This window comes from Crassostrea angulata, chromosome 6, assembly GCF_025612915.1.
Source record: "Crassostrea angulata isolate pt1a10 chromosome 6, ASM2561291v2, whole genome shotgun sequence".
NCBI classification, from domain to species: Eukaryota; Metazoa; Mollusca; class Bivalvia; order Ostreida; family Ostreidae; genus Magallana; species Magallana angulata.
In genome coordinates this window covers 44568466-44580776 of record NC_069116.1, presented here as the reverse complement: position 1 = coordinate 44580776, position 12311 = coordinate 44568466, and the positions used below count along the sequence as shown (strand labels likewise).

Here is a 12311-nt window from a genome sequence, read left to right as displayed (position 1 = left end):
CAATTTTTTGAAAGAGCGTTAAATTCGGGAAAAAATTAACACACTTTGAAATTTTTTTCAGTTAACTTTTGGCCCAAATCAACGCACTTTGAAATATTTTCTCAATGTGCGTTATGAGTGTAGACCAACATTTTTTTTTACATCATGACATTTAACGCACTTTGAAAAAATAAATTCTTAATTCTTTTTAAACATTTAGATGTATATTTGTGTTTATATATGAAATATTAACTGTTATTTCGTGTTTGATGAAGCGATACAGCGATCCATTCTTTCAGCAAGGAAGATAATAGCGTCAGATGGTATTGACAAGGACGTTCCACTTTGAAAAAATTCGCACTTTGAATTTTTTTTTTAAAGGGACAATGTTAACGCACTTTGAAAAAAAATAATTTTTTTTCAAAGTGCGTAAATATCGACGATATCAACGCACTTTGAAAAAAAATCGTCGATTTCTTGAACTTTCTGATAAAATTGGTAGTAAAATTAATATTTAGACTGTTTCCCTGGCCTACCCATAATGCCCTGCAACAGTAGCATTTTGGGTCAGCCAGGAAACAGGCTACGCAGCACTGTTAAGGTATCAGCGGATTTAAACGCTCATAAAACGATGCATCTGTTATAACAAAATATTTATGTTAAGTTATTTTATCATAATGTAAATGTAATATAAAATGAAACAGTATAGTAAATGCTACTTTGTATGACACTTAGTATGGTCCCCTAAATTGATAGTCACGTGACATATGTTGATAATTCTCCCGCATGGAGGTCATAAACAAATTTCAATATTACAAAGGCATACCCTTATTTGAATTAAAAATTGAAATGATAATTAATTCTACTTTTCTGGTATATTCTGAAAAGTGCTGCTGCTTTGAATATAGTTCTTCTTTTATTAGAATAAATATCAAAGAAATGAGCTCCGGTAAGACTTTATTTTTATCGTTGTTGGACTTATTTGTCTACAAAGTTGCACGCATAGGTAATTTTGAATGTAGTTAAATGTTTTCGTACCCATAAAAATAAGTAATTACTATATTTATTAGCATTTTTGACGACTTGTTGTTTTGTGTGATGTCATAGTTAACATTTCCCGTTCTTTCTGGTAGGCGCGACCACAAAGTAAACCTTAACAGTGCTGCGTAGTAAAACTAGTTCATGTTATAATTTGAAAAATGTTGTATCGCTACTTAAACTGTGTGTAAATATTACAGTAATGATAACAGTAATATTACAGTAATGAGGCAACATTTTAAAATCAAAGTACTGAAAGCACTGACTAGAGTTTATATGAGTTAATACTTTCTGGTCCAAGGATTGCATATTTGCCATTTACCTACTGTGAAGATAATGTGACTAAGTATTTAAGTATAAACATTTTAAAGCAGTAATTCTAAAGTAATTCTCAAATTAATTCCTTTAAATTTCAACTAGGACATAATTGTCAATAAGGCATCTCCTTCTTCGTTATTTTTTTTCAATTGTGTATAAAGAATAGCTTTTTTAAAAAACAAATAGCCCTAGCTCATATTACATATTATAGATCCATATTTCAAAATCCTTGTCTACGCGAGTTCATATTTTTCTTTTCGAATCGAAGGGCTAATTAACAGAAGTAGCCGTTAGATATTAAATTCTATGTTTATAACGCAATTAGCTGAAAAGTACATTCAGTATGAAGAATATTAAAATAGGATTTCAAAAATGAATAAATTCAGTTTACAGTTGAGCTTTGTTTGCATAACAATTTGATTTGACAGACATATGATATATTTGATTAATTATTCATTAACACGAGAAGAATGTGTGCGACATTTTATGCTTATCAAAATACTTACTTAATTTTCAAACACCAGAGAAACAAGACGTTATTATATACAATTTGAAGACAAAATGGTTGCAGATAAAATTTGTTTATCTTGAGTTGTTTTTGTTAGGGAAAAAACAAAACAATTACTTATCATCAATTAAAAGCACATGTATAAAATATATATAAAGGCGGTAAATATATTTCTTTGTGTCTTAAATACAAAATACTAATTGCTTTGGTTTATTTCGATCCATCTATGATCAAATAAATACTAGTAAAACTTTTAAATCCCGTTGATTTTTATATAGCCGTTTGGGAGGGTAACAGTTGAAATTGACACCCCTCAAAAACCATTGTCAACCTCCGCTTCGCGTCGGTTGACAATGGTTTTCGAGGGGTGTCGATTTCAACTGTTATCCTCCCAAACAGGCACTATTTATTTTGTAATACCGAATGTCTTAATTTTTAAGAAAATTTTACTGCTTTTATATAGGAATAACGTGAATTCTACAGCGAACCGTACGCGCATAATTTTCGCGCATGTAACAATTTTTAATGTTACCCGTTGCTTAGTGTGTTGCTAACGCTGAGGGTAATAGAACGGATTATGAACTGCGTCTTAACCAATCAGATTTCAGTATTTAACATGAAAGTATAACAAAAGCAGATGTTACTTTTGGATATGTTTCACTTTTTTTCAAGCATATACTCATAGTGGGTAATACGTTCGGCGATAAATTATAGTCCATACTTTACTTCTCTTACTGAAAGAAACAACACAACAATATATGCATAATAGCGCACTGTAGTTATGTTTTATTTCGTTGTCACAGAAAACAGAGCGTTATATATAACATTAGCTTATTATATATAACATTAATTTAACACAACTACGCTTCCCTTGTCGCCCAGGAAAACCCATTGGTTAATCCTCACAATGCATGCTACAATGTAAGTGTGTAAAAACTATAGAAACCTGTAAGTCCACAGCAGTTGTGAGGTAAAGAAAATGAATGGCAAATTTATTCTCACAAGCATAATCGTTATAATATGCAAGTTATAAAGAAAGTTGACAATAATTTAATCATGGCTTGCACCGGTAGAGCTTGCGCCAGAAACTGTCTGAACTTCAAAATTCTAAGAATACTTTTCAAACACGTCATATCAAAAACTCATTGAATATTACTACAAACAAAAAAATGACCTTCAGTTTCGGCTAACACAAAGTTTTTACATGTCCTTAGGACTACAATTTCTCGCTATATTATCGTAACCCAAGAATACATTTTCAATATCGTACACGGAAATTCTTAAATGCCTATTTGCTTCATAAAAGAGCTGCAAATATGTAGCAGAACATTAGGGTGGGAGTTATAGTTATGCCCAAACAAAGAACTTATGACGCACAAAAAAGAAAGATGTTAAAAATAATCCAGATCAAAGAAAGTAAATATGTGCTTTAAAAAGAAATATGTCAAGTGTACATTTTTTGTATGGGAGAAACTGTAGTTCTGTAGTCTGTCGGCCCGAATTCACTCCGTAAAGTGAAGATATGCAAACATAGTTACCTAATCAAATGAGAGATAAACGACCGAGTTTGAAATACATTATCTATGGTACTAGTATAAGGTACTAATCTTCTTTGAAAATAATTTTAAATATCATACATGTATTACATTGTCATAATGACGTCAGCATATAACAATAAACAATGCGATTCTTGAAAAGATTTTTTTTATTGACGATAAGATATGACAACTTTTCCTTACTTTCATAAAATTTTCAAATAAATGATATAAGTTGATCGGTCATCCACCTTGCGACAGTCCTCAAAACATCAATGTGATGTAATGATAAATTAATATTTAAAATCAAACAAATAAAATTAGTTCTTGTGTGACGTATTTTAATGTCTAGCAACTAGCTCGAATGCTGATTAAACTTACGTAAGAATATCCCTCTCACCGATCAGATTCCACTGCTAAAAATAGTACCCACTAAAGATTGATCTTTATTCCGCTGCCTGTCATTTTCATAATTTTTTTCTCTTGTTTTTCATTTTGTCTTATTTTTATACCATAAACTAACATGCCAACATCGTCGAAATCTTGTTAACGATTTAGAATAATTTTTCGACATCACATGACGATGAATATTTTAAACCGGGGCGTTTACTGTACGTCTCGGCAAGTTACAACAATTTGTTGATACTTTAAAATTTGTTCGAATCAAAATATATTATTTGAAGAAAGATCTTAACTTAAATGGAGCTTTAGTGAAAAAAATCTCACACGAACACTTTATTAAAATGTTAATCAACATAGATAGCTTTTATATTGGTAATTATACATCATTCAAAGTCAATTGAATAACCACAAAGTTTTTACGTGTTTGTAAAATGATTTATTCAACAACAGGCAAGAATCCTCAAAAAAGTTAAACAATCTGACATAAATAAATGAAAAAAAATTATTGTGCAAGTACTGGATTACTAGATCGTATTCAAACGAACTCTAAATGGTTCGTCTCTTTCATCTTCTACTGGTGAAGACACGCTTTTGCTGTGTGTTTTTCTTCTCGTTTGAATGTCAGTTCTGTTGTGCTTAAAGTTTTGCAGATAGTTGTTGAAAAGAATGATGAATGGACATCCAATATTTACACAGAGTTTAGCACTTGTCTCGGAAAACAGCTTTGTACGATTACTGTCCGCTAGGGCTTCGGCTGTGGATACTCTTCTTTTTGACCCAGTGTCTATTTTATTGCCCACTAGAACGATGTTTGTGAACAAGTCTCCTGCAAGAAAAGAAAGGTTTTAGAAATCAAAAAGTGGTATTTTTTAAAAGTGATTTGAAACAGTTTGAAATAAGACTTTTAAAAATATTCACAATACCTTTGATGCTGTATATTTCATCGCAAAGGGACTTGGCAAATTCATAAGACCGTTTATCATCAATTGCATAAACAATCACAAAAGCATTCCCAGTTTCAATGTACACCCTCTTCATGGCTGGAAATTCGTGAAGATCCGAAGTGTCAACAAAGTCCACCCGACGATGAATACCATCTACAAAAGAAAGCCAAATTAGTCAAAGCACTTACAAAACTTCCACAGAAATGATGGATAGGGATTAGAACTCCTAAAAAGTGATGAAATCTGCGACGGATACGATTAAAGAGAATCAAATTATGTTTTAACCAAAATACAAAATAAATTGTTACCTGGAAAGCGAATTGTTTTCCCATTTACATTATATACGTCTTTTGAGGAGCTGCAATCTGATCTCTTTTGCACTGGGTCGTCAGCTTTCAAAAATTGGTCCAATAATAAACTTTTGCCAACCTTTTCTGCACCTAGAATTACCACTTTTAGTACTTTCATCGTCATTTTTTGCTCGAACAGAATCTTTCATTTCTTGCATTTTCATTTTTATCCCTCCTTATATAGCAGTGTTTTGGGCGACACACACAATAAGTTTATGAAGTGCTAATTAATTGTTAGAACTTGTTTATTATGCAACAAATGAGAAGCTGGATTATAAAGAGATGGGTTGAATTCTGAAGGGAGACAAAACAAATCAAAGTACTGAAGAACTGGCGGGAGTTGATTTTGTCGATGTTTATTTATTTTAAAATCAATGATATGTTATTTTGCATGACAAGTACATGTATACGTAGTTTCTAATTTGAATTACGCATATTTTTATAATATGAATTTTTGAACTTTTTCGACTAGAATGTCGAGAAACCTCCATATGAATCATGTTAAATAATATTTAAAGATATTAATTCAATCAAACTATGTATCAGTGGTAGAAATATTTCTCGAAAATTGTATGGATCCAAGCAATATTGAGCTCTTGTCTCGTTCAACCAATTGCAAACGCTCGGCTGACACCGTAAATCTCCGACAAGGGTTTACGGAGACAGCCGAGCGTCGAGTTGAACGAGACTATATTGAACTCTGGCGTAGGAATTCATACGACTACAAAAAATATTTAAATTGTTCGTCCAATTCAAAATCTGACTATTTTTAAGGTATTTGTAAATAAGTTTCCTTGAAAAACAATGCTTTAGCATACATTACATCGAATTCATCAATCATTTTCAAGAACTAAGTCTTGTCAGGAGCAATGATTTGTGCTGAGGTCCAAACACTGTTTCACTTTCGGTTTGTCCGCGTGACTGCATAGGAGAGTTGATTTAAAATCAACTCCCAAAAAGAAACCCACCGACAAAATAAGTATGACTGATATTTAAAATATTTATCTATAAATGGAAGTAAAGAAAAATTGTAATGTAACAAATATTTTATATGTCAAACTGTCTGTATCAACAAAACTATGTTTTCGTTGGATTTAAAACCCTGTGTGAATTAAAGAATTTTTCTCTATCAAAAATAAACCCATATATAACCTTCTTTTCATTCCTAATAAAATTACTACATTGTGCTTTATGTTTTCAATTCTCTTTGGCGTTTTTACACCCTGTACAAGTTCACAATCTACCCATGTCACAACGAAACAGTTTCTATACTATTATTGTATTGTTCATCATAAACACCTTTAAGTTAATGCTACTTGAATACTAGTAAACAAGCTTGTTCATCATTATGGGGCAGTTACTGTTCTTTAAAAGAGAATGGGCGAATATGATTCTGCAAATACAAAATAGAAATAGAAAACAAATTTTTGCAGTTTTGTTTTAACATTTATTGCTTAACATGACATAAAAACATAGGCCAAATATTGTTTACACAATATTATAAAAAATTTTTCCTGACGATTTTTATCCATGCATCATTGCCAATTAAAAAGTTCATGAAAAATTTCTTTGCCATATATGTATCATTTATTGGGAAGTGTTACAGTATATAAATAGTGCCTGTTTGGGAGGGTAACGGTTGAAATTGACACCCCGAGACAACCATTGTCAACCGACACAAAGCGGAAATTGACAATGGTTTTCGAGGGGTGTCAATTTCATCAGTTACCCTCCCAAACAGGCACTATTTATTTTATTATACTGAATGTCTTAATTTTAAAGAAACTTTTACTGCTTTTATATAGAAATGAAGTTAATTCTACGGCGAACCGTACGCGCATAATTTACGCGCATGTGACAATTCGTTGTGTTACCCGTTGCCAGGTGTGTTGCTAACGCTGAGGGTAATAGAACGGATTACCAAATGTGTCTAAACCAATCAGATTTCAGTATCTAACATGAAAGTATAATAAAATTATTTATTTGAGATGTGGTTGCGACACTCTCTAACTATCTCTCTCTCTATATATTTATATATTAGTTACAGTAACATTTATTGTGATGTGTAGGACTTGATGCACTTTTGATTATACATTCAATAGTGTTTGATGGTCATGGCCATTCGAAAGCTGTATCATTCTCTCTTTATAACGATATATAGAAAATGATACAGATTTCTAAGCAACAATAAATGGACTTTTCTTTACTAAATTGTAGTTAATGGTTAAAACTATCATATCTAAAATCTTAAGGCAGATCTAGTGGGTAGTTGTTTTTTTTTACTATTTAGCCTCCTTAAGTCCAAGTAAAGGTATTGTTAAGAGTTACCAGTATGAAGATTCCTCATATTAAACATGCATGTTCTCTATATAACAGAAGGAAAAAAAATTAATTTATTATATATGACCCAAATCAAGCCGAGGACATTTGCTAGTAATATGTTCATGAAGCAGCAGTATCTACGGTAATCATGAAACAATACATACTGAGATGAATACAATGAATATGATCCAATGTTATTGATAAAGAAAATGTAAGATAAATAATTAAATGCAATGAATATGATACAATGGTATTGTTAAAAAAAATGTAATATAAATAATTAATTGCAATGAATATGATCCAATGGTATTGTTAAAGAAAATGTAATATAAATAATTAATTGCAATGAATATGATCCAATGGTATTAATATTGATAAAGAAAATATATAATAATATTAATAATTAGAGAAATTAAATAATTAAAAAAAAAAAAAAACCAGTCGGGTTCAAACTGAAGTTGTCTCAACAAAAAGCGCTTTGCTGTTTACTAGACATAAGTGCTGATGATGAGCTCAGATGTAAATTAGCAAACTTTAAAGCACATGATGGTGAAGACACGTGTTATTTCTTGCCAGACATATATATAACAGAATTAAAATTAAAAGATGCGAATTAAGTTGACATATCTTGATATAAAAAGCACTAAATGTTATTTTTTAACAAAAGGTTTTGAACATTGATCTGTTCTATTTTGAAATTAAAATCAGCTCATCATTGGATACGTTGTTTTTGCAAAATAACATTATTGGAATTAATAATAATCCCAAGTTATTTCATTTTATAAATAAAAATAAACTTTGACACATTTCAATGAGTGGACTCATCCATTTTAGCTGTTGCAGACTAACGTCGAATCTATCGGCTAAAAAAAGCACAGAGATGAAACTTCTATAACAATTGATCCCATATCATATTTTTCACAATTATATCTAATATTTTGTTTTTTTCTGAAATCAAGATTAAATTCTTATTAAGGTCATTTTTGACTCATTAGGGTCATGACATTTGCATGACGAATATGATTACCGGTATTTTTCTTGTATCCTTTTGAAATTAGAAAAGAAAAGAAAAATAAAGTCAGTGATAGCCTACTTATACACATGTTCATGAAGCAAATAAGAATGTTATACGTCCTGTTATGTTTTACTGTTGTTCACAAGACAAAGTTGAAGACATTTTCATAGTTTAATGGCATATTGAGTAACATAAATTAACATCAAATAAACAACAGTAAAGACATTTGGTAAAAAAAAATTCCATATTTGCTATCTATCTGATATGGCATTGAAAATATAACTTTCTTCTGTCTCAGAATTATCTGCTCGTAACATATCTGCATAGCTACTATGACACGGTCAATTTTATTTACTAGTATTCATTAGCTCTCCAAAATTATGACTTAACAAAAAGCATGACGCCAAATTAAATGGGCATAGACACGGTTTGATCTCAAAGTATTTAAATTTTGTATCGTCCGCTTCAATACATTGATAGAACGTTAACTTTGACATTTCTCCTATATCGAAGTTGCATTAGACAGTGTGTTTGCTATCCAGATGTGTTTTAAATTTGTCACAAAGTTTGTGCTCTGACACGACCGCAAAGTCAGATAAAGTATCATCTAAAATTTAACAAATACTAGTAGTCTTTGTTTATGAGATAATATCCAAACCGGTCCATAGCAAAATAGAAACAAACCTTCTAATCTATGTTAAACATGTTTATTGAGTTGTTTTGCTAAACAGTTTGAACTCGGAGTCAAATCCTGTAAGACTAAGCAACGCATAGAACTTCTTCAGCTATTGATCCTATACTTTACATGTATTTCACAACTAACTGTTTTTGACAAAACTCTTTATCCCTATTTTGAAATAAACAAATATTTATTTTGGCGAATCATCTTCTTTATATTGTATTTAACAAGGTAAGACCTTTTCTTAGTTTAATGACAGATTCAGCTATGAAAATAATATCAAATAAATATCAGTATTAAAGTTTAGTTCCATCAACTTTCATATTTGCTATTTATCTGATATTGTATTACAAAATACATTCTTTCGACTCCGAATCATCGGCTCGCAACATCTGCTAAATTATCATTCTTTTTATTTATGAGTTGACCAGAAAAATAAATGAATAAAAAACGCGCGGAAAAAAGGTCTTAAGGTACCCCACTACACCAAGTTTAGTTCTGTTTTATGACAATACGTCACAACTCCCGAGATTTAAATGTTTGTTAATCAATCGTTCGGTTAAGTCCAGTGGTTAAAATAGGGCTTGTGAACAACATATTACGAATTCGAATCCGCCTACGATTTTTGTTCATTTTTACTGAATTTTGGGGGGAAATCATAATTTTTTATGCAAAATTACATATTTTTCGCCTGTTTTTTAAAAACTTCTTATACAGTACCGATCAGACCCAACCTAACACCAGAGTAAACCCCAACTAAACCCCGGGTTTACTTTTGGGGTTTACTTTGGGTTTACTCTGGGTTTACTTTTTGAAAATTTGGGTCCACTCGGGGTTTACTTTGGGCTTACTTTGGGTTTACTTGGATATTGCTTTTGAGGTCAACTGTACGCACTGAAGTGTGATGCAGACCTGTCTTTTAACTTAGTATCCTATACTGCCTGTTATTCCTGTCCCTTGTATATTCCGAATACACAGTTAGCGTCTGTTTTCAGGGGTATACCTCTTACTGCGTTTACTCTCTGTGTCCACTCTGGGTTTACTTTGGGTTTACTCTGGTTCAACTCTAGTAAACCCAGAGTAAACCCAGAAAGTAAACCCAGGGTTAAGTTGGGGTTTACTTTCTGTTAGGTTTGGTCTGATCGGTACTGTACATCATGCTATCTTTCAAAATCAAGTAAATGTCTGCTGATTTGAGAAACTTTTTAAAGGTGTAATAGGCCATCTTTAAGGGCATAGACAAGATGTTAAAATTCATATTTTACATTTTAATGCTTCGAATGGATAACTTGTACAATTCTAATACTTCACCAAAATATGAAGGTGGCAAAGTAACAGACAAATTTACAGAGTTCGGAAATCTTAACTTTGTAAACAAAGCTCGATCCTTGTTTTTGTTTACGTTGAAGTAATACTGGTTAAATTTTCACTGCAGTTTTGTTTTAAGAGTTTAAAAAGGCATTGTTCTGCACTTGTTTGCATTCAAAACAACATGTAAAACCTGATAATTATTGCTCTTCTTTATCATAACTACGTCGGTTCATGAAATATTTACAAGTTTTAGTTATATATATAATGAATAAGGATGCAACGATCATCGCTCACAAATGCAGACCATCGACTATTATTGTTTCCTTGGTCATAGGTACTTGTTATATGGTTAATCGAATTAGAACATCGGAATTATCTCTCAAGGTATTTGCTACAAACGAACCCATCGATATATGTAGATGTACAGAAAACTTGATTATGATGCTTACCAAAAAATAAAAATCTATTGAGATTCTTAATAACAATTATATTTAATAACAAGAGGCCAATAGGCCTTAACGGTCACCTGAGTAGCATATGACCCATACACAAACTTGTTGAGGAGTCTCATATATTCATTTAATTGGGTTTCATTCTGGAGTAGAAAAATTATAAATTTGTAATGACGACCACCTCCCTGCCTGAAATCTTTCAAAAAGAACTATGAAACCTATAATTTTGGAGAAAACTTAAAGATCTGGTCTACAAAATAATGAATTCAGTTTTCCTTTCAGGTGTGTGGGAGTAAAGAAGATAATTTTTAAACATTATATGCATTAACACCTATACATCTATTTTGGCCCTCAAAACCCATACTCCAGGGGACATGAAATTTAAGACTTCCTGGTAAACATAATTATGAAGTCAGTTTTTCATACAGATGTATGAGAATAGAAAAGATTTTGAAACATTATATGCATTAACACTATATTGCCATATTGCCCCCCCCCCCCCATGTCCTGAACCCCTGACCCAGAGGCCATGAATTTCACAATTTAGGTAGAGGATTATTGGACATCATAACCATGTATTCAGTTTTTTGCCCACATGTTTGGGAGTAAAGAAGAAGATTTTTTAAGACTTAATACATTTTTATTATATGGCCATATTGGCCCCACCCTAGAGCCTGAACCCCTGACACAGGGGTCATGAATTTCACAATTTTGGTAGAGGGCTTCATGGACATCATAATCATGCATTTAGTTTTTAACAAATATACATGGGAGTAGAGAAGAAGGTTTTCTAAGATTTAATACATTTGTACTTTATGGCCATATTGGCCCCACCCTAGAGCCAGAACCCCTGATCCAAGGGGCCATGAATTTCACAATTTTGGTAGAGGGCTTCATGGATATCATAACCATGCAACCAGTTTTTTCCTCAAATGTGTGGGAGTAGAGCAGAAGATTTTTGAAAATTTGGCTTTTTTTTGCATATTTGGTCCCACTTATGGTGCCCCCGGGGTGGTAAAGCCACGAATTTCACAATTTAGATTCCTCTTACCATAGAGATGCCCACACCAAAGATAGTAACAATTAGCCTTGTAGCTTTTAAGAAGAAGTCAAAAATGTAAATTTGTTTACGCACGACGGACGACGGACGACGAAGGACGAAAACGGATAGCAATAGGTCACCTGAGTTTACTCAGGTGACCTAAAAATCATCTTTGTTTACACTTAGTATGAAAAAACGAAGAATGGTATAATCGTTGGGTAATTGTACAAATGAAAAATGCTGTATTTGATGATACTTACATTTATTAAATCATCAATATCATCAGATGACTCACACGTACACAATTTTCTTGACAGGAATTTTTTTTTTATTTAAAGAATTGCAACAAAAGGTCCATGTGTCAAAATGCTTATCTAAACATCTGTATTGTATCTGTTTTAAAATATTCTAAAACT

General features: G+C 31.9%; 1 protein-coding gene across 1 annotated transcript; it reads right to left on the bottom strand.

Moving 5' to 3' along the window:
- Positions 1-4205: 4205 nt before the first annotated feature.
- On the bottom strand, positions 4206-5209 carry LOC128190760 (GTP-binding protein Di-Ras2-like). The gene is made up of 3 exons (XM_052862937.1): positions 5033-5209; positions 4704-4877; positions 4206-4606 (listed from the first exon to the last, which is right to left on the bottom strand). The coding sequence occupies exons 1-3, from the start codon at positions 5196-5198 to the stop codon at positions 4305-4307; spliced, it is 642 nt and encodes a 213-aa protein (XP_052718897.1). The 5' UTR covers positions 5199-5209; the 3' UTR covers positions 4206-4304.
- Positions 5210-12311: the final 7102 nt, after the last annotated feature.